The sequence below is a fragment of the Salvelinus sp. IW2-2015 genome, linkage group LG31, assembly GCF_002910315.2.
Source record: "Salvelinus sp. IW2-2015 linkage group LG31, ASM291031v2, whole genome shotgun sequence".
Taxonomy (NCBI): Eukaryota; Metazoa; Chordata; class Actinopteri; order Salmoniformes; family Salmonidae; genus Salvelinus; species Salvelinus sp. IW2-2015.
In genome coordinates this window covers 5,105,033-5,132,023 of record NC_036870.1, presented here as the reverse complement: position 1 = coordinate 5,132,023, position 26,991 = coordinate 5,105,033, and the positions used below count along the sequence as shown (strand labels likewise).

Here is a 26,991-nt window from a genome sequence, read left to right as displayed (position 1 = left end):
GTTGGCTTTATGCCTCACGGATGAAGCTCTGGCCTGTTTTGATATTGATTAGCCCGCGAGGACAGGCATGATTATGGTGCTTTAGTGGGAGCACTGAGGAGGCGCTATGGACAGTGTGTAACAGCCGGGCTACTGCGCTCCGAACTGAGTAATAGACGCAGGCAGCCTGGAGAGCCTCTACGGGTGCTAGCTAATGACATTGAGAGCCTCTCTCGGCGGGCATATGCTCACATGCCCCCCTCCGTGCAGAGCGAGCTAGCACGGGACCAGTTCATACAGGCGCTCTCTCCTACGGAGCTTGCGCATACAGACCCAGCTGGCTCATCCTGAGTCATTGCAGACAGCCTTGGAGATGGCTTTGGAGAGGGAGCTGGTGTGGGCTGGGGCTTCAGCTGGGGCTTTGGTGGGGGTGCAGGGAGACACACCCTCTGTGCGAGCTGGGGGGCAGAGCAGCCCGGAGCCGGAAAAGCCTGCTTGGGTGGCCGAAATGACAAAACTCATTCGTGCTGTGTCGCTACAGGCGGCACGAAACACACGCCCTGGTCCAGGGTCTGCTGGGGTTGTGGCCAGCCAGGCCATCTGCGCCGAGATTGCCCATGTCCCCCAGAGCTCAGGGAAACGGCTCGGGGTCCGCATAGACCGGGTAGTGCGGACCCCTGGCTTTCTATCCCAACCACCATCATCTTCAGGAGGAGCCACCGGCACAGACGGGGAAGCAAGGCTCCACTTCCCCCAGAAGCAGACGAGGGCAAGCGGATGGAGCCTGTTGTTGTGGTGGGCCGGACCTGTGTTGGGGACTTTTGTCATGTCCCTGTCACTGTGGAGGGGGTGCCCTGCTCCGCCCTGGTGGACACCTGGGTCACAGTAACCCTGGTGAGGCCAGATATTGTGCCAGGTTGGACTCAGTGTGAGCCTACAACTGTGCAGCCTCGCACAGTCACAGGTGAGCTGGCACCATGAAAGGGAAGGGAATAATGACTCTGACAGTAGGGGGCAGGACTGTGCGTCATCCTGTGTGGGTGGCGGCTGTGCAGGACCCTTGTATCCTGGGGTTGACTTTCTTAGGAGCACAGGCTGCAGTTAAGCCTAAATAGGGGCACACTGAGCTTCCAGGGAGGGACGGAAGTCACCATGGCCCCCCTAATGTCACATTCACTCACCCACACCCCTTTACTCCAACAGTTAAAGCAGCAGAGACTCATGGCTGCGCCCCCTCCCACAGCTGTGTGTGGACTTTTCCCCAGTCCCTGTCACCTACGGCGGTGTGTTACATTCCCCCAGCTACCTCCATGACACGCCTCTGTGAGCCCGGGCGCCACCCCCGCCCAGCTACCAGATGGGAGAGGAGAGGCACTGTCTGCAGTGAGGGAGATATGGGGGAGGAACTGTGTTGGTCTTGACCCGCGAGCGCAGGAGGTTTGTGCGCAGTTACTGTTTTGATTAGAGACAGCTTTGCGTTGAGTGAGGAAGAGGTGGGTCAGACTCATCTGGTGCAGCATGAGATCGACACAGTGATGCTCGACCCATCAAGATGCGTCCCGCCGTATCCGCTGGCACGCCAGGAGGCGGCAGACAAGGCTGTGTTGGGATGCAGCGGGCAGACTTCATTGAGCCCTCAGACAGCCCTGGGCGGCGCCAGTCGTCATGGTTCGAGAAGGGGGCAAGCTGAGGTTCTGTGCGGACTACAGGCGGCTGAATGAGGTAACAGGAAGGACTCATACCCATACCACGTATCGATGAGTCGCTGGACTGGTTAGGGGGTCTCCTGGTTCTCCTCACTAGACCTCCGCAGTGGCTCTGGCAGGTGCCCCTTCCCAGAGGCCAGAGCCAAAACTGCGTTCTCCACTAACAGAGGACACTGGCAGTTCAAGGTCCTGTGCTTTGGCCTGTGCAACGCTCCAGCTACTTTTGAGCGTTTGATGGACAGGGTGCTGGATGGCATCCCCGACAGCAGTGTCTGGTATACCTCGATGACATCCTGGCCCATGGCAGCTCCTTCCAGTCAGCCCTGGGGGCGCTACGGCGTGTGCTGGAGAGGGTGGCTGCCGCAGGTCTGAAGCTCACCGCGAGAATGTCCACTTCATGAGGAGAGAGGTGTCTTCTTGGGCACACGAGTGGGGAAGGAGGGGATCAGCACCATGGAGGACAAGGTAGGGGCTGTCAAGACTGGCCCACCCCCACCGACCAGCGTCAGCTGAAGAGCTTCCTGGGCCTGGCCTCGTACTACAGGGGTTTGTACGGGGCTTCTTCAGCGTTGCTGCTCCACTGAACCGCCTGCTGCGAAGGACAAGGCTTTCACTTGGACAGTGGAGTGTGAGGAGGCGTTCAACACCCTCAACGTGCACTGATCGAGGCCCCGTGCTCGCCCCCCCTGACCTCACCTTGCCCTTTATCCTGGACACAGCCGCGAGCAATGTGGGCATGGGTGGGGTGCTGGCCCAGGTGGGGCCAGAGGGGGAGAGAGTGGTGGCGTACTTCAGCAAAACATTTGACAAACTGAGCGCCGCTACTGGTGTCACCGGGCGGGGCTTTTGGCTGTTGTGGCTTCCGTCAAACACTCCAAGTACTACCTGGGTGGTCTGCCTTTTACTGTAAGGACTGACACTCTGCTCTCCAGTGGCTCATGTCTTTCAGAGAGCCAGAGGGGCAGGTGGCACGCTGGTTGGAGGAGCTTCAGCCGTATGACTTCACGGTGGTGCACAGGGCAGGGGCACGCCACTCCAACGCCGACGCCATGTCCGTCGGCCTGTACTGCAGACGGCTGCCGCCACTGTGAACGGAGAGAGGACGGGAGAGAGAGCTGCGGGCAGAGGAGGGTGTCTGTGCCACAGTGTGTCGGGCGAGCGGGCCTGTCTGCTGTGAGCTGCAGACTGTCGACGTGGCTGAATGGCGGCAGCAGCAGGGACGGGACACAGACCTACAGCAGTGCTACAGTGGGTAGAGGCGCAGGTGAGGCCACATGGGAAGAGGTGAAAGCGCTCTCACTCCGCGACCAAAGGGTTGTGGTCGAAGTTTGAGAGACTGCGGCTGGCTGATGGCGTGCTACAGCGGGCATGGAAGGAGTCAGCTACGGAGAGGAGAGGTGGCAGGTGGTGGTCCCAAAAGCATTGCGGGAGGCTGTGCTCCAGAGTACTCATGGGGGGTGGGGACTGGACACTTTGGGGTCACAAAAACACTGCGCGTCTCCGTCAGGGCTTCTCTGGGGCAGCACAAGAGGGATGTGGAGGACTTTTGTCGCCGCTGTGACAACTGCACAGCGAGAAAGGGCCCCCAGGCCGCTCTCATGCTCAGCTCCAACAGTTCCCAGTGGGGGCTCCCATGGAGAGGGTTGGGAGTGGATGTAGTTGGGCCGTTCCCCACCCAGACAGTGGAAACCGCTGGGTGCTCACGGCCATGGACTATTTCACAAAATGGCCCGAGGCTATGCTCTGCCTGACCAGGAGCAGAGACATCGTCGACGCCCTGAACAGCGGGGATGTTCGCAGGTTTGGAGCTGCAGAGTCCATCCACAGCGACCAAGGCAGAAACTTTGAGTCCCGTGTGTTCGCCACCATGTGTGAGAGGCTGGGTATGCACAAGACCCGCACTACTCCTCTCCATCCTCAAAGTGATGGCCTTGTGGAGCGTTCAACAAAACGCTTGGACAGCAGCTGGCCACTGTCTCTTCAAACACCAGCGTGACTGGGACAAGCACCTGCCTATGGTCCTCATGGCATCCGCTCCGTGTCCAAGACTCACCTCCTGCACGCCTGCCCTCCTCATGCTGGGGAGAGAGATCCGCACCCTGCGGAGATGGCGTTTGGTCGGCCCCTGGATAGCCCTCATGTTCCTCCGGGGCCGGAGTATGCCCGGAGACTCCAGGACCGCCTGGAGACAGCCCACCCTTCGCCAGAGAGCAGCTGGTGAATGCAGGTGTGAGGCAGAAAAGGAACTATGACGTGCACACCGGGGAAGGCACTTTGTGGCTGGGAGCTGGTCTGGGTCTACACCCCTAAGGAAAAAAGGCAGATGCCCAAGTTGGACAGTCACTGGGTGGGACCCTGCAGTGTCCTGGAGAGGGTAGGGGAGGTTGTGTACCGGGTGCAGCTTCCTCCAGGGGGAGAAAGGTGGCACTGCACCGGGACAGGTTAGCCCATACAGAGGGCCTCTTCTCCCCAAACCCCAGGAACCCCCACAATTCCCTCTCTGGCAATGCACATCTCCAGGCACCCACCCTCAGGTGCCGCAGACAAGGCTCAGACAGCCCACTCCCCTGTCTCCCCCTGTGTCAGCGTGTTTCCCAGAGCCACGGACTGTATTACCGTTCCCGCTTCTTGTCCCCATATCCCTGCCTTCATCCCTGGTTCCCAGAGGGGCACTCTGCGACCATCACGGCCAGCAGGCAAAGGAGACCTCCGGGTCGCTTCAGAGACTTTGTTTGTTCCCTCGGGGACGAGGGACTTTGTGGTGGGGGGCTGTGTAGCGACCCGACAGACAGCTGTGTGTTATGTGTTAGGCTAGGAGGTGGTTGTGTTGTACTGACCAGTACCCGGTGTTCGCGGGGTCCGACATGTCAATCAACCTGCTATCTGCGAATCACGTGAATGCCTGGAATGTTCTGATGCCGGGCATCCTGGTGGTTGGCGGAAGTGGCGTGGAGGGGGTTGGGCAGGGGGGTGGAGCTTGGAAGTTAAGACAGGTTCAGCCTTTGTTCTCTCTCTCTTACGTCTGGGCTTCACAGAGAGGTCACGATTGGCTTGTGGGTTATCTGTCATCTATTGGCGTGTGCTACGGCCCAAACAGTAGCCTGTGTTAAAGTTGGTTTAATAACCGTCATTCGCAACACTCAAGCCTCTGTCTGGACAATGTTCATTTATGATCTAGTCAGGTCAATTACACTACTTAATAATCTATTTATTTATGGTTGCGTAACTTCGTTGTTGTGTAGTGCAAACTATTTTATTTTTGCTGGTGTAAAGATCACGGGTCCTCCTCAACTGGCACTTCATTATTTGAAGTTTACCAAAGTAACTAATCTGGCTGCCCTGAGTTCCTCCTTCGTCCGCGGAGTGTCTTGTCCAAGCTGCTCCTTTTTGCTCTTCGCCTGGCTGTCAGTGGCAGCTCAACCCGTTCTCTCTATCCCCCTCAACACCAATCTACCTACACGCGCAAACACTCACATTGTCTCACATACACGCTGTCCTCTCTCCACTTACCTTCGTTGGCCTCTTATTTTTTTGTCAGAGAAAATGACAATTTACGTGGTATTGCTTTGTGCACTGACTTTACTGAACTCTGGAGAAAACGAACATTGTCGCTGGGTGAGTACATCTGACTATGTGCTCTCCCGTCCATTAGACATTTTGTCTGCAGGAACTCGCTCTTTTTCACTCGGTCCACTCGTCCAAGTGCCGATGCATTTGTGGCATGACGTGAACAGTACGAATTTGTGTCACTACCAAAGTCTAATGGTTTTAAATGACTGTTTTGTATTGTCTGGAAACTCACTTGTAGAATTCGCTTGCAGTATGTCTCTTAAAAAAGAGAAGCCGTGCAAGGTTATTAAACAGAGGTGCTAGTTATTCTTCTTTTGTTGATATCAGGTAACGTGCAACCTAACCCTGGCCCTGATATGCATGTCTCCAACCCCCTCTGATTTTAAATCAAGATCTGGTTTTGGTATTTTTCATCTAAATGTACGCAGCCTGTTGTCAAAAATTGATGGGTTAGGTTTGGGCTAAATCAACTGATGCTGATGTAATTGTGTTTTCTGAAACCTGGCTCAGCAAGTCTATTTTTGATAAGGATATTTGTATAAGTGGTACACAATGTTTATCGCACTGATCGGGTTAAGAAAGGTGGGGGTGTGGCTATATATGTAAAATCTAAATTCCATGTAAGTGTGGCAAAGTCTGAAACTATTTGTAAACAGTTGGAATTCTTTGCTTTGAATATTGAGGTTTCAAAGGGTCTCTCTATAACTGTGATTGGCTGTTATAGACCCCCCTCTGCTCTCGGTGATGCATTTTCTTCTTTGGTGCACCTTATGTCTAAACTTATTTAAGTGAAATGATCTTGATTGGTGATCTCAACTGGTGTTGGTTAAAGCCGGTGTCGGATGATTTAAAAATGTTTTGTAATTCTAGAATCTTACCCAGTTGATTAATTCACCCACTCGCCCAAATCTTAAATGCCAGATAATTCTACCCTGATTGATTTGATATTGACAAATGTTCCACATAAATATTCTGCGGTTGGTGTTTTTTGTAATGATTTAAGTGACCATTGTGCTGTTGTTGCTGTTAGAATACTAAGGTTCCAAAGCAAATCCACGTTTTATTCGTAAAAGAAATTTGAAGTGTTTTAATGAGCAGGCTTTCTTTCATGATTTGTTTTATTTTGACTGGAGCAAGATTGAGCTTATCCTGATGTGGAAACTGCCTGGATATTCTTCATGATGTTTTTTCCAAATAGTAAACAATCGCACCTTTCGGCAGGTTCAGGGTTAAAGGGCGGGTAATCCATGGTTTTCTTCTGAGCTGTCTTGTATTATTCACGAACGTAATCTAGCCTGGGCTAAAGCAAGGAAATCTTGTTCTGATGCTGATTGGCTTATTTTTAGGCAGTTAAGAAACAAGTGTTCTTTTCTTCTCAGGAAGGCCAAGTCTGAATATTTTATGTCTGTTACCACTGATAACCTGATGACCCTAGAAAGTTTTGGAAGGCTATTAAGTCTATGTCTGGTAACAGTAATGTTAATGATTACCGTCATGTGTTTTGAAGGACTCTGTTGCTATATATGACAACTGAAATGCTGAATTGTTTCAATGAGCACTTTGTATCATCTGGTAGGCTGTTTTGATTCAGTGTCCTCTGTCTCTGTACAACCTGTGTGGATGAACCAGTGTCCTCTGTCTCTGTACAACCCTGTGTGGATGAACCAGTGTCCTCTGTCTCAGTAAACCCTGTGTGGATGAACCAGTGTCCTCTGTCTCTGTACAACCCTGTGTGGATGAACCAGTGTCCTTGTCTCTGTACAACCTGGTGGATGAACAGTGTCCTCTGTCTCAGTACAACCCTGTGTGGATGAACCAGTGTCCTCTGTCTCTGTCCAACCCTGTGTGGATGAACCAGTGTCCTCTGTCTCTGTCAACCTGTGTGGATGAACCAGTGAGAGCTGGTCAAACTTTTAGCTTTCTGCCATTCTCAGTGCGGTGGTACATAAAGCCCTGAAATCCTTAGATCAAAGAAAGCCTGCAGGTCCTGATCTTTTGGATCCCTGCTTTTTAAATCTGGCAGCTGATTTCATAGCTGAACACTTGCATATCTGTTCAATCTAACCCTGGAATGTAATGAAATTCCAAAGATTCTGGAAATCAGCATTTGTCCTACCACTTTTAAAGGGGGGAGATCCAACTCTTTTAAATAATTATAGGCCAATCTCAAAGCTGTCACCCCTGGTGAAAATACTTGAAACCCTTGTAAGTGAACAGCTAAAAGAGTTTTTTATTTACTAACTCTATTTTATCAGTGTACCAATCGGGCTTCAGGAAAAAGCATAGCACAATTACAGCAGCCATGAAGGTTTTAAATGATATCACTGAAGCCCTTGACAAAAAACAGCACTGTGTCTCACTTTTTATTGATCTCTCTAAGGCTTTTGATACAGTTGATCATGCTATACTAAGGCAGAGATTGTTGAGTGTAGGTCTTTCGGGCATGCAGTTGCATGGTTTGCTAACTATCTGTCTGATAGAACTCAGTGCACTCAATTTGATGGGCTTATGTCTGTTAAATTGTCTGTCCTGAATGGTGTGCCCCAAGGCTCTGTACTTGGTCCTCTTTTATTCACTATTTATATAAATGATTTAGACAAAAATGTCCAAAATGCACAACTTCATTTTTATGCGGATGTACTGTTATTTATTGTTGTGCCTCATCTCTTACAAAAGCTTTCCAGAACTTGCAAACTGCTTTTTATACTGTTCAACATACCTTGTGTCAATTGAAGCTTATCCTCAATACTGACAAAACTAAACTAATGGTGTTTTCTAATGCAAGAAATAGACCTCTGAACCTTTCACCTATTACTACTTGTCAGGGCAAGGAGATTGAGGTTGTAACCTCATATAAAATACTTGGAATTCTAATTGATGACGGCCTCTCTTTTAAATTGCATATTCAACAACTTACAAAAAAATTGAAGCTGAAATTGGGATTTTATTTTAGGAATAAGGCCTGTTTTCTTTTGAAGCCAGAAGGAGGCTAGTATCAGCTACATTTATGCCTTTACTAGACTATGGGGATATTTTATATATGAATGCTTCCGCTCAGTGTTTGAGATCAATTGACACTCTTTACCATGGCACTTTGAGATTTATTTAAACTGCAAAACCCTTACGCACCACTGCACTTTGTATACCAGGGTTGGCTGGCCTTCTCTAGTCACTCGTAGGCTCAGTCACTGGTATACTTTTATTTACAAAGCCATTTTGGGTTTTACCTTTTTATTTGGGCATTTTTATTGTTCAGAAATGTGGTGGGTACTCTCTTCGTTCGCTGGACTTTATCCTGCTAACTGTTCCAAATGTCCGAACTGAATTTGGTAAAAGGTCTTTTATGTACTCTGCGCCATCGTCTTGGAACACCTTCAAAAATAATTTTAAACTGGAAGAACTTGTCCCGATTGGTGTTTTTAAATCACTGATGAAGGATTTTGAGGCTGATTCCCTGACCTGTCAATGTTTTTATTTGCTGTTTTTGATATTGTTATACTCTTGTGAACTCAATGGTTTTTACTAGATTACTTGTAGTTTTTCATGTTGTCTGTCTGTAATTTTTTGTAATGACTTGGTGCTGCCTATCTTGGCCAGGACGCTCTTGAAAAAGAGATTTTAAATCTCAATGAGCCCTTCCTGGTTAAATAAAGGTTAAATAAAWAAAAAWAWAAAAATATCTCATGACTTACTATCTCATAACTCGTAGTCAGATTTGTTTTGGGTGATGGGAACAAGCTTCCGTAGAATTCTGTCATTAACTTTTGAAAAACTATGCCAGAGCTGTAAGTGTCCTTCCTGCAGGGGTGTCATGCACCCTGGAAAGTACGCGAGGATGGCTGGGGGGCGGGGGTCCTGAGGGGGGCTAGGTCCCCCAATGCGTAAGTTGGAGAATTTTTCAAACACCTGCAATTGAGAGCCATAATCATTATGCCTTATTCTATGTAAAATCATGTTTATTTTTCTACACATATAAGCATACCTCTTGAGCTGTCTGTATCCTCCTGATTGCTTTTTTATAAAGATACTACATTTATCTGGGAAAAAGATTTGAAGGAATGTGAGTTTTATTTAGTAATTGCTTGCTTTTMTAAAGTCTACCAACCTTGCCAKCAGGCATGCCTGGCTAAGATAGTTAGACAAGCTACTTAACTACTCTAACTTGATTGATAGCCTGAAATGGCTTCTTGGTAGCTAGTTATGAGGCTGGGAGATTGGAAACTTACCTGGGCTAGCTAAAGCCAACTTCATAAAATTGCTAGGTGGCAAGAAGTGTTAGAGAAACAAAAATCTGAGGAGCCACATGTCCCTGTGCCAACCCCAAAATAAATATTGGGCCCCCTCAGATTTTTGTTGAATCTCTAAGACCTTCTAGCCAACTAGCAATTTTATGAAGTTGGCTTTAGCTAGCCCAGATAGCTTCCCAACCTCATAACTAGTTACCAAGAAGCCATTTCAGGCTATCAATCAAGTTAGAGTAGCTAGCTTGTCTAACTAGCTTAGCTGGCGTGCCTGCTGGCAAGGGTGGTCGACTTTAGAAAAGCCTCTGGTGTCCTGAACCAGTGATTACCAAGAGGGTGGCAAGGTGAGGCAAAACTTCCATCCCTGCCATTGAAGAAGTGGCCCAACTAGCTGGTCYGGCTAAAGAGTGGGAGGAGCTTTCACCTGTAGTGAAAAGGTGCCCTCTAGCCTGAGTGAGGACAGAGAGGAGCAAACATACTTAGGGCCAGCACTGAAAATCCAGAGACGGTGAGAGAGGATAGAGAGGGAGGGAATGAGAGACAGACACCAAGATCGATCAAAGAGCAAAAGATTTGAAAAGAATCCAGCTCCAAGATGCCAGCTCTATGGCACTCCACGTTCTTCCTGGTGATTGTGCTGCTTGCCATCAGTAGGCCCAGCCTGGCATCTCAGGCAGGTAATGATGACCTTCAGATGGGCACAGAGCACAGGACTTACAAGGGCACAGAAAATGGAACAACGAACCTTCTCACCACCCTGCCCATCGTCACCTGGAACTGGCAAGAAATTCAATTCCCGTACCTGGTAGCACTCTGGATCCTGGTCAGCTGGCTCTGCAAACTCGGTGAGTACCATACATGTACATCCCCTTCCCCAGGCTACTTATCTTCACAGCACTTCATCGTACCATAGATCGCGTCCCCTATTCACTCTCAGAGTTTTAACAGATGTTATAAACCAAGCTGATGTCAGTTCACGACCGCTGACTTTACACTGTCATGACACAGCCAATTAACTGTGTGTTGGTGTAAAATTGTACAGGATTTATTTGTGTTCCGACTGGAAAGCTGAGGAAAACTTTGGTAGAGTCTGGCAAGTGATAATGTAATTTGTGCTGATGTGTATGTCAGTACAGATGTGAGTTATGGAGTTTCAGCTTTTGAAGGTGAACGGTTAAAGGTAATGGAGGTATTCACAGTTGTGTTGACGCGTTGGTCATTAGCGTTGTGAGTGTACACAACAGGCACACTTGAGATGTGACGTTGGTTACACTCTGTGTATAGGTACATACACATGTGGGAGTGTGTTTTCCACGCGTATGATGGTGGAAGTGTACAGCCTTGATGTGTTGCTGGCAGATATAGACTTCCATATMTATTTAGGTATGGCTCTGCTTGCAGATCAACAGAAATGTAGCTGGTCATTATTCCCTTCAAATGACCCTACGCTGACGTCTGTGACGCAGCCCCTCAAAAYGTAACCAGAGCATTTACACTGGTGACTCTGAGGAGTGCTTATCRAACCGCGATCATGTAAAAGTCTCGGATAGACCCCTGGATGGGTTGTGTCAGGTCCCTTTCCATTTCATTTGTCTACATGAATAATGGGTTGTCTGTTAATGAGTCCTTAGTACAGGGGGCCAGGATGGAGTCATACCTTCTCTCCAATCAGTGTAAAATATGCACTGTAAAATGACCTGTTTGGGCTGTAGAACTTTTGAACCTGTTGCGTACTTCACCATACCTCCTGTGAACATCCACATCAAGTAGAGAGGAGATTCAGCAACTCTATGAGGACAATGGAAGTGAGTAAAAAAACATGATTTTACCTTTAACAATAAATATTTCAYTTACTTTCATTGCCATGCAACAGATGCTGAATCTCCTCTTTACAATTCATGCWCCTTGGTTGGAGAGTGAGGTAGTAGTGATCCCTTCCCTTAAGATCTACATGCAAGAACATGATCAACTAATAAATTGTTGACTGTATTGTGTCCTCATCCTCTGTCACCAGTCTAATCAAAACAGAACCAGGCTATAGCCACGTTTATACCTGGTTCTAATGTGCAACCTTTGTCTTGATCTTGTCCACATTCTGATTGTGCCTACATTTCTAGACAGGATTGGTGTATACGATTAAAAGACACATTGTGATCAGATCTTATGTGTAAACAGATAAGATTAGGTCAAGATCAGGACGAAGGACGCATGCTAGTGGCAGGTATAAACAGGGCTTCTGAAATTAATTCCCAGCCTATTGGCCTAGTTTTGGTAGGAATGGATAGAAGAGGAATGGCTGATTAGCCTAACCTATAAGGAATCAAGGTAAGACCCAAGTGCAGTCTGTGTGAAGTAACAATGTTTATTGTAACCACAGGGGCTGGCAAACAACAGGTCAATGCAGGCAGGGGTTCACAATCCAGAGTAGGAGCAAAGGTACAGGGCGGCAGGCAGGCTCAGGGACGGGCAGAGTGGTCAGGTGCACGGTCAGGACAAGCAAGGGTCAAAAACCAGGAGGACGAGATAAAGAGAGGCTGGGAAAAGACAGGACGAACACTGGTAAGCTTGACAAACTGGCAATAGACAAACAGAAAACATTTACATTTAAGTCATTTAGCAGACGCTCTTATCCAGAGCGACTTACAAATTGGAAAGTTCATACATATTCATCCTGGTCCCCCCGTGGGGAATGAACCCACAACCCTGGCGTTGCAAGCGCCATGCTCTACCAACTGAGCCACACGGGACCACAGGAAAAAACACAGGTATAAGTACACAGGGGATAATGGGGAAGATGGGCAACACCTGGAGGGGGGTGGAGACAAGCACAATGGCAGGTGAAACAGATCAGGACGTGACATAACCTAGGGTTGACAACTTGTAATGGACTGATTTCTTGTATTCATCGAATTCAATCATCACAAAAATCTCCTAGGCTGGCTTCACTATTTGACAGGAGGTAAAAGCCCATTTCTGGTAACTCCAGTCCAAACTGGAAGGTTGGCAGTCCTGATTAGTAATCTGTAAAGAGACCTTAGAAAGAGGGTTTTCCCATGGGTAGAACATCAAAACATATGTGTTTACTTATGGAAATGTGCTATAGAAGCATTTCATTGCAGGCATAACGTCATTTTGCACAATGATGAAAATGTAAAGAACATTACAAAGCACATGAGTATTCTGAGGTTGCTGTAGGTCGCCTTCAGCAACCTGTAGTTTGCCTTTAGGTCATTAGTAGCAGAAAGCAGAAGGGTTAAAAGAACACCTTCTGTGTGACTCAATTGCAACTGTTATGAACTTGGCAAATGTAAAATAAAAATAAAATAAAAAGTTAAACATTATTTTACCTTTATTTAACTGGGCAAGTCAGTTAAGAACAAATTCTTATTTTCAGGGGCAGAACAACATATTTTTTACCTTGTCAGCTCGGGGATTTGATCTTGCAACCTTCCGGTTACTAGTCCAACGCTCTAACCACTAGGCTACCTGCCGCCCCAAATATACACTGCAAAGATACAATTTTGTATTTCACAAGAATATGTACTGTGTCTACAACTTCAGGCCCAATAATGCCATTTGTTTAACCTTTCCATCTTTCCAAGACTGAACCTTTCTAATCAGGTGTTAAAAATGGCATATTTTTACAYGCTTGGAGGAACATGTTTAACATTTTAAAAGCTAAACAGCAGGCTGTGCGCTGGTTAAAATGATACATTGGGACATTAGTTCATTTATATTGCTAATAATGTGAATGGATGCATGCCATATTTTTCCMCCCTATTTAGCCACGGAGTTAAACATTTGGCTGTAAATCAAGTAGATAATAATAAACCCGCCTCTAATGTATGTTAAAATAACATTTGACTTATTTATAATGTGTGCAAATTAGATTACTGCTATGCAAATGCATCCTCAAGTTAATGGCTTCAGCTTCAAAACACTTCCAGCTGTGAGGCCTTACTAAGTCCAAAAAGGCTTATGTGAGCACTGTGTTACGTTGACTGCTGAACAAGTCACTATATGTACACATATACTGACACATACTTCGTACTGACTTAGGACTTATTCACTTATACATATATTACAAGCTATGATAACAAACAGTTCCAAGTTAAAACAAATAAAGTTTCAGTCGGATCACCTGTGTAAGGAGTATTATTTATTATGCTGATTGAGTACAGTACATATCCAGTGACAGTGTCRTTTTAAGGAAATAAAACACATATCCTAAGTAATATGTCATGATGCCTCCGGACCAAGCTCCTGACCCAAACAACATCGTCACTATGGAGTTCACCAGAATAAATACATGCCATTGTATCCTACTTGACACTGTTCTGTTGTGCGCTATATCAATTACGTTAACATACAAATACGTATCCACAGATTTCTTGTCCCATGTACACACACCTGCGTGAGAATGTGGGCATGAAACACCTCTCTGAGGCCAGGCAAACAATGAACTGAAATTACACACCAAATGTAAAAACTTTTCATCTGGTTTGAAAGCACAGATTAGTATGAAGTTTCCTCCTTGAGAGTGGCATAGTCATCTCTGCCCTTGATTGAGTACGGTGGAGACTGAGAAACACAGAGAGAGTCTCTGCCCTTGATTGAGTACAGTAGAGATTGAGAAACACAGAGAGAGTCTCTGCCTTGATTGAGTACAGTAGAGACTGAGAAACACAGAGAGAGTCTCTGCCCTTGATTGAGTACAGTAGAGACTGAGAAACACAGAGAGATCTCTGCCCTTGATTGAGTACAGTAGAGACTGAGAAACACAGAGAGAGTCTCTGCCCTTGATTGAGTACAGTAGAGACTGAGAACACAGAGAGAGTCTCTGCCCTTGATTGAGTACAGTGAGACTGAGAAACACAGAGGAGAGAGTCTCTGCCCTTGATTGAGTACAGTGAGACTGAGAAACACAGAGAGAGTCTCTGCCCTTGATTGAGTACAGTAGAGACTGAGAAACACAGAGAGAGAGTCTCTGCCCTTGATTGAGTACAGTAGAGACTGAGAAACACAGAGAGAGAGTCTCTTCCCTTGATTGAGTACGTAGAGACTGAGAAACACAGAGAGAGAGAGTCTTCCCTTGATTGAGTACAGTAGAGATGAGAAACACAGAAGAGAGAGTCTCTGCCCTTGATTGAGTACATAGAGACTGAGAAACACAAGAGAGAGAGTCTCTGCCTTGATTGAGTACAGTGAGACTGAGAAACACAGAGAGAGAGAGTCTCTGCCCTTGATTGAGTACAGTAGAGACTGAGAAACACAGAGGAGAGTCTCTCCCTTGATTGAGTAAGTAGAGACTGAGAAACACAGAGAGAGAGAGTCTCTGCCCTTGATTGAGTACAGTAGAGACTGAGAAACACAGAGAGAGAGTCTCTGCCTTGATTGAGTACAGTAGAGACTGAGAAACCCAGAGAAGAGAGTCTCTGCCCTTGATTTGAGTACAGTAGAGATTTTTTGCTGCATTATTTATTTAGTGAAATGCCAAGCAGAACTTGCTGCTGGGGGCAGCATTGCTGACTTGGACCATGGGCCTGGTGGTTGAGGGTATGGAGGTGGGAGCACCCCATGGGTCGCATCCAGAGTCAGGGGTGGTGGGATCGAACCACCGCCAGGCTGGAATGGACCATGGGTCCAGCCTGTCAGGGATACAAATTGTGACTTTTATGTGGTACCATGTGGAAGCCCCCKACCTCATTGTCTTACGAATACTGGTGGCTGGGGTATTCAAAATAGGTATGTATACAGGGGGGTGCGGTCAGCTTTAGGGGTCTTGAGGATCAGATGACACAGCTGCAGATTCACTGTTAGACAATGATGATTGATAAATTGTTTGAATTGAGTGTTCTGAACTTTTGGGCAGAGCAGTTGTGATCAAATAAAAGCTTAAAAAGAGGAAACAATACTACTCAGACTAAATCCAGGGTCCACTTCTGCCGCAGTTKAAAGTAATGTTACAGACACAAACTATGTCAGTGAATATATCGCAGAGTTGGTAGTATTCACAATGATGCTGGCAGACAGATAAGGCTATGACAGTTGCAATGACTTTCTCTGTGGCCTGAACTCAAAGATTACTCTTTCATGATCATAAAACATAATCAAGAWTTTGTTCTTAGATTCTGACCTTTCATGTATTTTTTAAATTTTAAAAAAATTAAAAATTAAAAAAATATATTTTATTTTTTATTTATCTAGGCAAGTCAGTTAAAAACAAATTCTTATTTGATGTATACTTTGGGTCTCATTTCAAACGAGAAAGTTAACTTTCATAATTCAATTCAATGTTCATGGGAGGAAAGATGTAAGAGTACAGGACAAAGAGGGGAATAATAGGATTTGAGGTCAATTGTAAACATCAGACAGATCGAAGGGAGCAGGCAATATCATCCAGTGAGAATGAAAGCTGTGTTTTGTATCGCATTTGGGCCATAAATAGGCTCAACATAATTCTACTACTGTCTGGCAACTATAGCCCTCGTCAGTGTTGTCAACAAGTATAAGTAGCTGYGTCCTGGACTGGTCTCAGAGTAGTGGWTGTCTCGAAAGGAGTGGGTGTRTCCAAWGCGCTCTGCTATAGGTTAGACGCTCTYGATTGAACGGTGTTGTCTATGCCATTAAGTGTTCCCATTGGTCAATTCCAGACCGTTCTCYACCTGATGTTRCGGAGCCTTCTGACATSCYGCGTTGTTTTRTAGCTAATATATTTCCYTTGTTTTCTTTTGCCGATTTTCAAAGTCACTTACTATCCAGAGCAAATGCATCACCATATTTGTCTAAACAGTGGGTAACACCGTAACAATAGCTTTTTCCATGCAATAACCAATGTACCAGCAGTTATAGCACACAAGTAGATTGCCTACAGTGGATGACTAAACATAGCATGCACGCACAACCTTACAAATMTAGTTTAATTATAAGAGAAACACACAGAGTATAAATGATCAATGGATAGACAGAGTAACATAGGTAAGACGGAACACAGACATCTTAAGATGGTTAAGTAGTGCACATATGAGTCTGAAAGTGCTTTGTCCCTGTTATCATTCAACTTTCTGACCCTCTKTATCTTTCATTCACTCTACGTATCTCTGAATTTGTCTCTTTTGTCCTTGTCTCGCTCTCTCTTCACCAACAGTGTTCCAGCTGAACCCCAGCCTGACCAGTGTRATCCCGGAGAGCGGCCTCCTCATTTGCATCGGTTGGGTCCTGGGCGGCATCATCTAYRGGGCAGACAAGGTGCAGACCTTCAGGCTGCAGCCCTTCATCTTCTTCTACTACCTGCTGCCTCAGATCGTCCTGGACTCGGGCTACTCAATGCCCAACAAGCTGTTTTTCAGCAACTTGGGCTCCATCCTGGTTTACGCAGTTATTGGCACCTGCTGGAACGCTGCCACTTTGGGACTCGCCCTTTGGGGGTGCTGGTTGGGCGGGGCCATTGGTAAGGCAGCCAATGTGTGTCCCAAATTCCTATTATAGTGCACTACTTTTGACCAGGGGGGCCGTAGAGCAGATCAACATAAAATATGGGTTCTTCTATAGTTTTCCGATGATTGAAATGGGCATTTCTGAGGTCCTCAATCAGAGTTAATGTGTAAGGTAGATGAAAGGTCTGAGATCATAACACCTTTTACCCTGGGCCTCTGTAGGTGGTATTGACATTGGCCTTCTGCAGTTGCTGTTGTTTGGGAGTCTRATTGCTGCTGTGGACCCCGTGGCTGTGATTGCCGTGTTTGAGGAGGTCCATGTCAACGAGGTCCTGTACATCCTGGTGTTTGGGGAGTCCCTTCTCAACGACGGCGTCACAGTGGTCRGTCTCACTATCTTCATCCGCATTTATCCTTATTAGGCTGCGTCACAAATTGTACCCTTTTCMCTATGTCAGCCATGCTGACCAAGAACTGTGTCAATACGGAATGAAGCCTACATTTTATTTTTTWWWTTTTKGGGGGGAACTCAGTAGGGCTTTCAACTTACTCTTCTTGAAAAGTGTAATAGTAGAATACACAAGCTGCAATTTAGTAATTTGGCAGTGCTTCAACAGTTTTACTCTTATGTCAGTCATTGCTGACCTTAAAGAGCTATTGATGACAGTTGATCAACTAGCCCATGTTAGCTAACGTTTTTCACCCCATTGGTTTTGTTGTAATGTTTGAGTCACTCAGATATCACATGAACACACATAAGGACATCGGCCAAAATGGGTACGAATCTGCCAGGGACAGATTAGCTCGCACAAAACTGAAATATGTCTCTCCACCCCATGGAAAAATGTATAGAATTGAAAGGAATTTGCTTTTAAAACATACACATTTTCCTTCCACCCCAATGGCAAAATGAAAAGTTGGGGGTGTTGTTACTACGCTGATAATGACAATATCCCAGCCGTACTTTGCCGTCTAGGAATTTGTGTGAATTGGACTTTCTCAAAATACTATTTGAATATTCCCTGTTCCTATCGTATACAGTGCACTACTTTGAATCCGGTTCCCTTCAGTTCGGTAGCCTGCCAGTTTGTGTCATTCCTTTCATTCCATTTGCTAAATCTGTAAACGCAACATCCGTGTTGTTGTTGCCAAGATCACTAGTAGTAGTTCATCATATTTCAATGGGGGAAACAATGACATGTAGGCTAATTAAATCATTATGGAGCGCAGACCAAGCCGTAACAGTTTGAAACCTGAGGCATGGCGCAATACCGGCCGCGCAACCCCACTGGGAACATCACTTCATTTCAAGGTGGACATTTGGTTGAGACGTTCATCAACGAGACTTTAAACCTTTATTCACCCAAACTCCAAAATAAGTTTGTTGAATTCCTAATGTGTACAACTTAATTTCCAATAGGAAAAACTGTCCGTTATTTGGTTTAAGGTATCATCTAAATGTTCATCACTGTGCCTTTCAAATGGGAATACAATGTCTGAATAGTTTTATTTATACACAGCATAATGTGTTTTCAATGTGCTTCATCTAGAAACAATCAAATGACTCTGGATTGCAGTTGAGATCAGTGCATTCCGAAAGTTTCAGACCCCTTGACTTTTTCCACATTTTGTTACGTTACGAGCCTTAGTCTAAAATGGATTAAATAAAAAATACAAATCCTCAGCAATCTACACACAATACCCATAATGACAAAGCGAAAACAGGTTTTTAGAAATGTTTGCAAATATATTACAAATTTTAAAAATTATATCATATTTACATAAGTATTCAGACCCTTTACTATGAGACTCGAAATTGAGCTCAGGTGCATCCTGTTTCCTTGATCATCCTTGAGATGTTTCTACAACTTGGAGTCCACCTGTGGTCATTAAATTGATTGGACATGATTTGGAAAGGCACACACCTGTCTATATAAACCTGTTTTTGCTTTGTCACTATGAGGGTATTGTGTGTAGATTGAGATTTATATTTATATTAAATTCCTTTAAAATAAGTCTGTAAACCTAACAAAATGTGGAAAAGTCAAGGGGTCTGAGTGCTTTCCGAATGCAGTGCACATTAAAAGTACATAGTGCAAGTCATCAATGCTGTTCGAGATTTTGCTCAGATTATTATAGCATGTGAAGATCAATACAGACCTGCAACCTTTTCATGCTATCTTGAACACGAATCGTTCTATGATAACACGAGGACATTTAGTTACAGTAACCTCAATGTGGCCATGGATGTTAACCACTTTAAGGTTGAATAAATGCTGTTACATTATTTGCCTTAACTTTACCCTATTTACTGTATTACAAAAGTAATATTGAATGTGTTTGTGACAATGCAAACAAGTACTAAATCTAAGAGACTGTCTCTAATGCTTGGATATTTGAGATGAAGATTGAATCCAACAATCAATTAGTCATTTGTAGAAAAAATGGAATTAAAGCAGGCTAAGTCAGTGGCACAGAAGATGCATTCTCTTCAAATGTTGGTGTTTGGTTGTGTTGACAACAAACAAAATTCAATTTCACTTTTGCAATGCAGTAAATAGCCTAAGTTGTCGCAGTTAACAAATAATATGTCAGATTACGTCTCCAACTAAACCAAAAACAAAAGTTAAAGAATAGGATTAAGCATCTCTTCAAATGTTGATATTTGGTTGCGTTGATAATCAAAAACAATTAAATAATCCAGTTTGTCGTACAAATTAATAAATGATATGTAGGATTCATGTCTCCATCTCAACCAAAAATTGAAGTTAAAGAATTGCACTAAAAGAAATCAAACTTTAAATTAAGTTAGTCCTATTCTTTAACTTAGATATTTTTATTGAGGACGGAGACATATTACATGATTAACCTGAGATTAAACTTGAACTACAACAAACGCTATGAAAGCCTAGGCCTGTATGTATTGTCTTTTTTTAAATGTCTTTATTTATCGTGGGTTGAAATATAATTTGTATTTATTATGGATCCCATTAAATGCTGCCAAGGTGAGGGAGGCAGAGGGAGAGGGAGAGAGGGAAAGGATTTCCACAGCAGCAGACTATGATCCATCATGTCAAAAGCCRCATTGAAGTCTAACAAAACAGCCCCCACAATCTTTTTATCATCAATTCTACAAGGTGTCAAAAGYGTTCCCTTTGGGTGGTGGACCATTCTTGATACACAGAAACGGTTGAGCGTGAAAAACCCAGCAGCATTGCAGTTCTTGACACACTCAAACCGGTGTGCCTGGCACCTACACTCTTAGAATAAAAGGTGCTATTTAGAACCTAAAAGGGTTATTTGGCTGTCCCCATAGGAGGGGGAACCATTTTTTGGTTCCAGGTATAACCCTATTGGTTCCAGATGGAACCCATAAGGGTTCTATGTCCTACCTTTTCTAAGCGTGTACTACCATGCCCTGTTCAAAGGCACTGAAATATGGTGTCTTATCCATTCACCCTCTGAATGGCACACATACACAATCCATGTCTCAAGGCTTAAACATCCTTCTTTAACCTGTCTCCTCCCCTTCATCTACACTGATTGAAGTGAATGTAACAGGTGACATCAATATGGGATCATATCTTTCACCTGGTCAGTCTATGTCATGGAAAGAACTGGTGTTTCTAATGTTTTGTACACTCAGTGTATAAAGTATGGATACATTTCATTTGAAGGAGTTGCCATGCTGCTTTGGTAGCAGCCGAGACAGAGCTCTTGTAAATGTGTACATATTTAGTTATTTTCCTAATGTTTTTATCCATTGTTTTTGGAACCAACATTTACAATTTTGATGAGTTTTTATTGCATATACTGTATATTGCAGATTGACTGACAGGTCAACCCTTTTTGGCTTGGCTAGCTAGCTGGCTAATGTTTTTGTTTATGCATCTGGACACAGTACCAGCTTTTATATTTCACCTGGTTGCCAGTTTCTGATATTTTGCGCTTTTTTATGAAAAGCGCTATTAAAGTTACATTTATTATTATTATTATTTGCTCTGTTAAACCAACCCTTTCGAATGACTTTGATAGCAACAGTGAATCTATTTAGTGGAGATCTCTCAATCATTCTCACAATAGCACATTGGTAGTAGTCAGTGACAAATGTCAAAGCTAAGCAGGGCAGAGCAGGGCTAGGTTAAAACCCTGGGTGGTAGACCATAGGGATAGCTGTAGATCAACTTTCCAGTAGGAGGTTCTGCCCAGCGTATTTTTTCTGATAGCGGATATAACATCAAAGATCTGTTTGTCTATGTTGAATGATGAAAAAGTACTGGTTGACTTTTTGCAAATCCATGTGTTTTACACGTAGATTCCACGTCACAATACATGTGACAAATTTATATTGAAACAATGTTGATTCAACATTCACACAGATCCATGGTCAGGGCAACCAATAGGCCAGGGTATACTATTGTACACTATTCTCCCTATTATAATTATATGCTAATTTTCCAACATTACCATGGGTTGAAGACCTGAATATGGCAATTTTCTATATTAACATTTTACTTTTTTTGTTGTTGTGGAAAACCAGATTTTTCCATGTGCGGGGTTCATGAAAACTTCCCTCAGCATACAGTTACATATCACTGCTTTTAAATCTATGCATGGATTCTGAAACTAAAGATAAACATGTTTTGATGGCTATCTTTCATTGATCTCCATTCTGAACGCCTTCTCCATAGGCTAAATTCTAATGTTGTTCAGATCACATTCCGTATTTAAAGGGATTGCTTTAAATACTCACTGATCAAATTGGTAGGCCACCCAGTGGGTGTATTTTCTGAGATTTAAATTTGAGATTAAAGCCACACACGCAAATCCTGTTACGCACGTGCRTAGGGTAAGTCTGATAATGCCTTTCACATGGAATAGGGGTGCCATTTGGGACACAGGCTTAATGTTTACACTCCAGTTTTTTTGGCAAAAACATTTACATCACTTTTTGTAATGTGTTAAATAAGAATTATGATGAGTTCCAAATGTAGTGCTATTCATCAGGGGAAACCTAAACCTGACAAATGAAGTGCAAAAGCTATACACAAGACACGGCACCTTTACTGAAGTGCACCAGTCAGTCACATGATTTACTTCTGGGAATGCTGTCTGTCTGTAGGTCGACATAACAACATCAATCACATACAAATAGACCAATAATACAGCTGTAATCTAATGGATTACACTACACAATTTATTAAATGAATTGTAACATTAAATAACGTAATGTTCAATGGATTTGGTTGCTTAACCTCCCCACCACAGACCGGTCATCTTTATTCCCATGTTCCYTCAGGTGCTGTTCAATGTGTTTAATGCATTTGTGTCGCTTGGAGGGGCAAAAATCGACGCTGTAGAGATCATCAAAGGCATAAGTACGTAAGAGCGTCACACCTTGGTAACGTCCCAAATGGCACCCTATTCCTTTTGTAGTTCACTTCTTTTGACCATGGCCCATTGTGCAGTACTCTTTACGAGAGCCCTATGTGGGGAATAGGGTGCCATTTGGGACGCAGTGTTTGATTTTCAGGCCAACAAATAGAGCCCTGTCACGTAGTCAACAGCGACAGCTTCTTGTGCCAACTTGAAGCAAACTGCTAGGATAATGCAACAAGTAATCGAGTATGTAATCTATCTAACCCAAGGGTAGGCAGCCCTGGTCCTGGAGAGCTGTTTTTGATTTAACCGACCTGAAAGACCAGGTTTGTTGAAGTTAGGCAGTCACTGAACTGATCAATTAGCTCAGTTGGTCAGGTAGGGATGCCTAGTTGGGACAAAATCCTGCAGCACCTGCGGCTCTCCAGGAACATTTATTTTTTTGTATTTATTCATGAAACAAGTATCTTTGTTCCCTGTTTGCCTCTCCATATGTCATTCTGTCTCACTTCTTCCTCTTCTTTCACCCTGTTTCCCCTTTTTCTCTCGCATCACCCTCCTCTCGCTTCCTCCTCCGCCCTGTGTAGCCTCGTTCTTGGTGGTGGCGCTCGGAGGCTCCCTGGTTGGCGTTATCTTTGCTCTGCTGATCTCGATCTTGACCAGATGCACCAAGAACATCCAGATTATCGAGCCAGGCTTCGTCTTCGTCCTGGGCTACCTCTGTTACCTCACAGCCGAGATGCTCTCATTGTCTTCTATCCTTTCGTAAGTCCTTCTGAGTGTTATGTTGATTTATTAGGACTTTTACAACCTTTCCATTAAGGGGGTTTCCATTGAAAATCTAACATGATATTTCCACTTAACTTGGCTTGGTTTTTAGATACAATATGTATTTCAGTTACATAGCTCCTTTTTTTCTAAGTGTGTACTACCTAGAACCTAAGAGTTCTTCAGCTGTYCCCATAGTATAACCCTTTTTGGGTTCCAGGTAGAAACCTTTCACAGAAGGTTCTACATAGAACCCAAAAATATTCTACGTGGAAGCATAAAGGGTTCTACTTTGGAGACAGCCGAAGAAGCCTTTTTTCTAAGAATGTATGTTTGAGCCATGTATGAGCCTTGAGGTTGACTCTGGTCGACTATGGCAGAGCTCTCTACATACCATTATATACAGTACCTACTGCGTTTTAGTCTATTCTAAGTGACATGACCCTTTTCTTGCTGTGCCATAGGTGTACGTTCTATGGCGTCTGCTGTCAGAAGTATATCAATGCCAATATGGACGAGAGGTCAGTCAGCACGGTACGATACGTAATGAAGGTGTTCGCAAATGGCTCAGAGACCATCATCTTCGTCTTCCTCGGCATCACGGCCATAGATCCGTCTATATGGGTGTGGAACACAGCCTTTATCTTCCTCACACTCCTCTTCATCTTTGTGTTCAGGTTCATAGGTGAGTTTGGGTCATAATCTTTAGTATTATTTTGTGAGCGGAGGAATCAATGGAGATTCTTTTCCCTCAGAACAGCTTAAATTCGTCGAGGCACGGACTCTACAAGGTGTCGAAAGCGTTCCATAGGGATGCTGGCCCATGTTGACTCCAATGCTTCCCACAGTCGTGTCGAGTTGGCTGGATGTCCTTTGGGTGGTGGACAATTCTTGATACACACGGGAAACTGTTGAGCATGAAAAACCCAGCAGCGTTGCAGTTCTTGACACACACAAACCGATGTGCCTGGCTAGGGCAGTTGCGGTGACCATATTACCGCCACACCGGCAGTCATGAGTCATGACCTCAGTCAAATTCTACGTGACCGTTGAGTCACAGTAATCTCCTCTTATGCACTCTGGAAATGCGTTGGTAGTACCCAACTCGCTAACGATCATCAGGTCGCTAATGGCCTGATACTCAGGGCTCTATTGTCCCCCTAACCAAATGCAATCGAAAATCACATGAAACACTTAACTCACATCACTGGGATTGATCAATTTGAAGAAAGAAGTTCAACAACCGGTTGAAACTGAGTGGAAGGCACAGTCTAAGGCACTGCATAGCAGTTGCTAGCTGTGCCACTAGAGGTTCTGAGTTCGAGTCCAGGTTCTGTCACAGCCGGCCGCGACCGGGAGACCAATGGGGCGGCGCACAATTGGCCCAGCATCGTCCGGGTTAGGGGAGGGCATGGTCGGCAGAGATTTCCTTTTCCCATCGCGCACTAGCGACTCCTGTGGTGGGCCGGGCGCAGTGCACGCTGACACAGTAGCCAGGTGTACGGTGTTTCCTCCGACACATTGGTGCTGCTGGCTTCCGGGTTAAGTGGGCATTGTGTCAAGAAGCAGTGCGGCTTGGTTGGGTTGTTGTGTTTCGGAGGACACACAGCTCTCGACCTTCGCCTCTCCCGAGTCCGTACGGAAGTTGCAGCGATGAGACAAGACTGTAACTATCAATTGGAAACCACGAAAATGCGGAGAACAAGGGGAAAACATGGTCATTGTGGATGTTGTTTCAAAGCCTAACACAACAAAATGGACAGMGCTTTCAAAGGTGATGATTATTTCAAAACACCAGATGCATATTAGAGATTAAGTATAAGCATTGGCCTATATATGAGCCCAAGCTGAAAAAATCCCAGAATTAAAATAATGATTTCGCAGTTAAACAATACATAGCATACTGAATATTGCACATGGCAGAAAACCCCCCAAAATACTGATTTAAGATATCTTTGGTAAATAATTGGTCTTTCCTAAAATGAAACAAATTTAGCCTACAATTATATTGAATTTGTATTAGATTTTGAGTACACTAATAATAGTGCATTTTTTTCTCCTCATAATTAATAGGCTGAAACATTGCCTTTAGCTACCGAATATCTCACCACCATGAGTTTCCAGCGCGCAGAAAGATGGGCTGTCAACAGTTAAATATGTTTTTTTTGTGAAATCATATTACTATGGATGTTCCCGAACATCCTTCACTTGGTTTCCCAAATTAAGCACTGGGTAGCTGCAGGAACAGGGTTGGTGAGCCCATGGCATACAGAGTTTGGCGGCATATCACCTGTTGCTTAGCGAAATTACCGGAGTAGCCTACCTGGCATGAATGAAAAACGTACTGGCGGGAAGGTGGCCTCTATTTGCTATTCCAGTGCATACAGATGACGTCTGTTTTTGTCTTTCCCCTGTTCTTGCCCATTTAATAATGGGCCATTCTAAATCTAAACTAATTTTACATATTAGTTAAGACAAGATGAAATTGAGAATAGTCTGATGGGTGAAAATATGATCACTTGATGAAAGAACAGAATGAGGGAAGGAACAGAACGCAAGCTTTTTTTTGCAACTTTCTCAAATGATCAATAGCCTATAGTCGCATCATGCAGCCAATATATCTTTTGATTTCTAAGGCATCTATGATTTGTATCATTCACAAGTAAAGCCAAATAACTCTAAATCTAGCATATAGAGCTTGTTTCAAATTATCACTTTTACACTCAACGTAGCCACTTCATATGTGCGCACTCTCGCTCTTGAATGGGAGAAATATCCTTTCTATTTTATTCAGCTAAATTCAATTATATTATTCTTACTATAACATTATGTAATGGAATTTATAAGCATATATTGTCTGCTAAATGACCAAGCCTACAGCCTATGGCATGGTGCATAGCCAGATAACATACAGTAGGCCAACTCACATTCTGTTATTCTGAAATACATTTTCTTCATATCATAATGTTACTTTAGTCCTGCCTAAAATAAATAATGGCTTTATTGTGATGGTGTACAGTTGAAGTCGGAAGTTTACATGCGCCTTAGCCAAATACATTTAATAAACTCAGTTTTTCACAATTCCTGACATTTAATCCTCGTAAAAATTGCCTGTCTTAGGTCAGTTAGGATCACCACTCTATTTTAAGAATGTGAAATGTCAGAATATTTGTAGAGAGAATTATTTATTTCAGCTTTTATTTCTTTCATCACATTCCCAGTGGATCAGAAGTTTACATACACTCAATAAGTATTTGGTAACATTGCCTTTCAATTGTTTAACTTGGGTCAAACGTTCCGGGTAGCCTTCCACAAGCTTCCCACAATAAGTTGGGTGAATTTTGTCCCATTCCTCCTGACAGAGCTGATGTAACTGAGTCAGGTTTGTAGGCCTCATTGCTCGCACACGCCTTTTCAGTTCTACCCACAAATTTTCTAAAAGATTAACGTCAGGGCTTTGTGATGGCCACTCCAATACCTTGACTTTGTTGTCCTTAAACCATTTTGCCACAACTTTGGAGGTATGCTTGGGGTCATTGTCCATTTGGAAGACCCATTTGCGACCAAGCTTTAACTTCCTGACTGATGTCTTGAGATGTTGCTTCAATATATCCACCTAATTTTCCGTCCTCATGATGCCATCTATTTTGTGAAGTGCACCAGTCCCTCCTGCAGCAAAGCACCCCCCACAACATGATGCTGCCACCCCCGTGCTTCACGGTTGGGATGGTGTTCTTTGGCTTGCAAGCCTCCCCCTTTTTCCTCCAAACATAACGATGGTCATTATGGCAAAACAGTTCTATTTGTGTTTCATCAGACCAGAGGACATTTCTCCAAAAAGTACAATCTTTGTCCCCATGTGCAGTTGCCAACCGTAGTCTTACTTTTTTATGGCGGTTTTGGAGCATTGGC

The 26,991-nt window shown here is 44.4% G+C and overlaps 1 protein-coding gene across 1 annotated transcript in view; it reads left to right on the top strand.

Annotated features, from left to right (window-relative positions):
* Positions 1-10,091: 10,091 nt before the first annotated feature.
* LOC111955465 (sodium/hydrogen exchanger 3-like) overlaps positions 10,092-26,991 on the top strand; it is a 63,195-nt gene continuing 46,295 nt past the window's right edge. Inside the window, 7 exon segments of the mRNA XM_070436249.1 lie at positions 10,092-10,169; positions 10,218-10,341; positions 16,644-16,946; positions 17,155-17,315; positions 22,232-22,310; positions 22,899-23,076; positions 23,544-23,764. Of these exon segments, the coding sequence (XP_070292350.1) occupies positions 10,092-10,169; positions 10,218-10,341; positions 16,644-16,946; positions 17,155-17,315; positions 22,232-22,310; positions 22,899-23,076; positions 23,544-23,764 (1,144 nt within the window).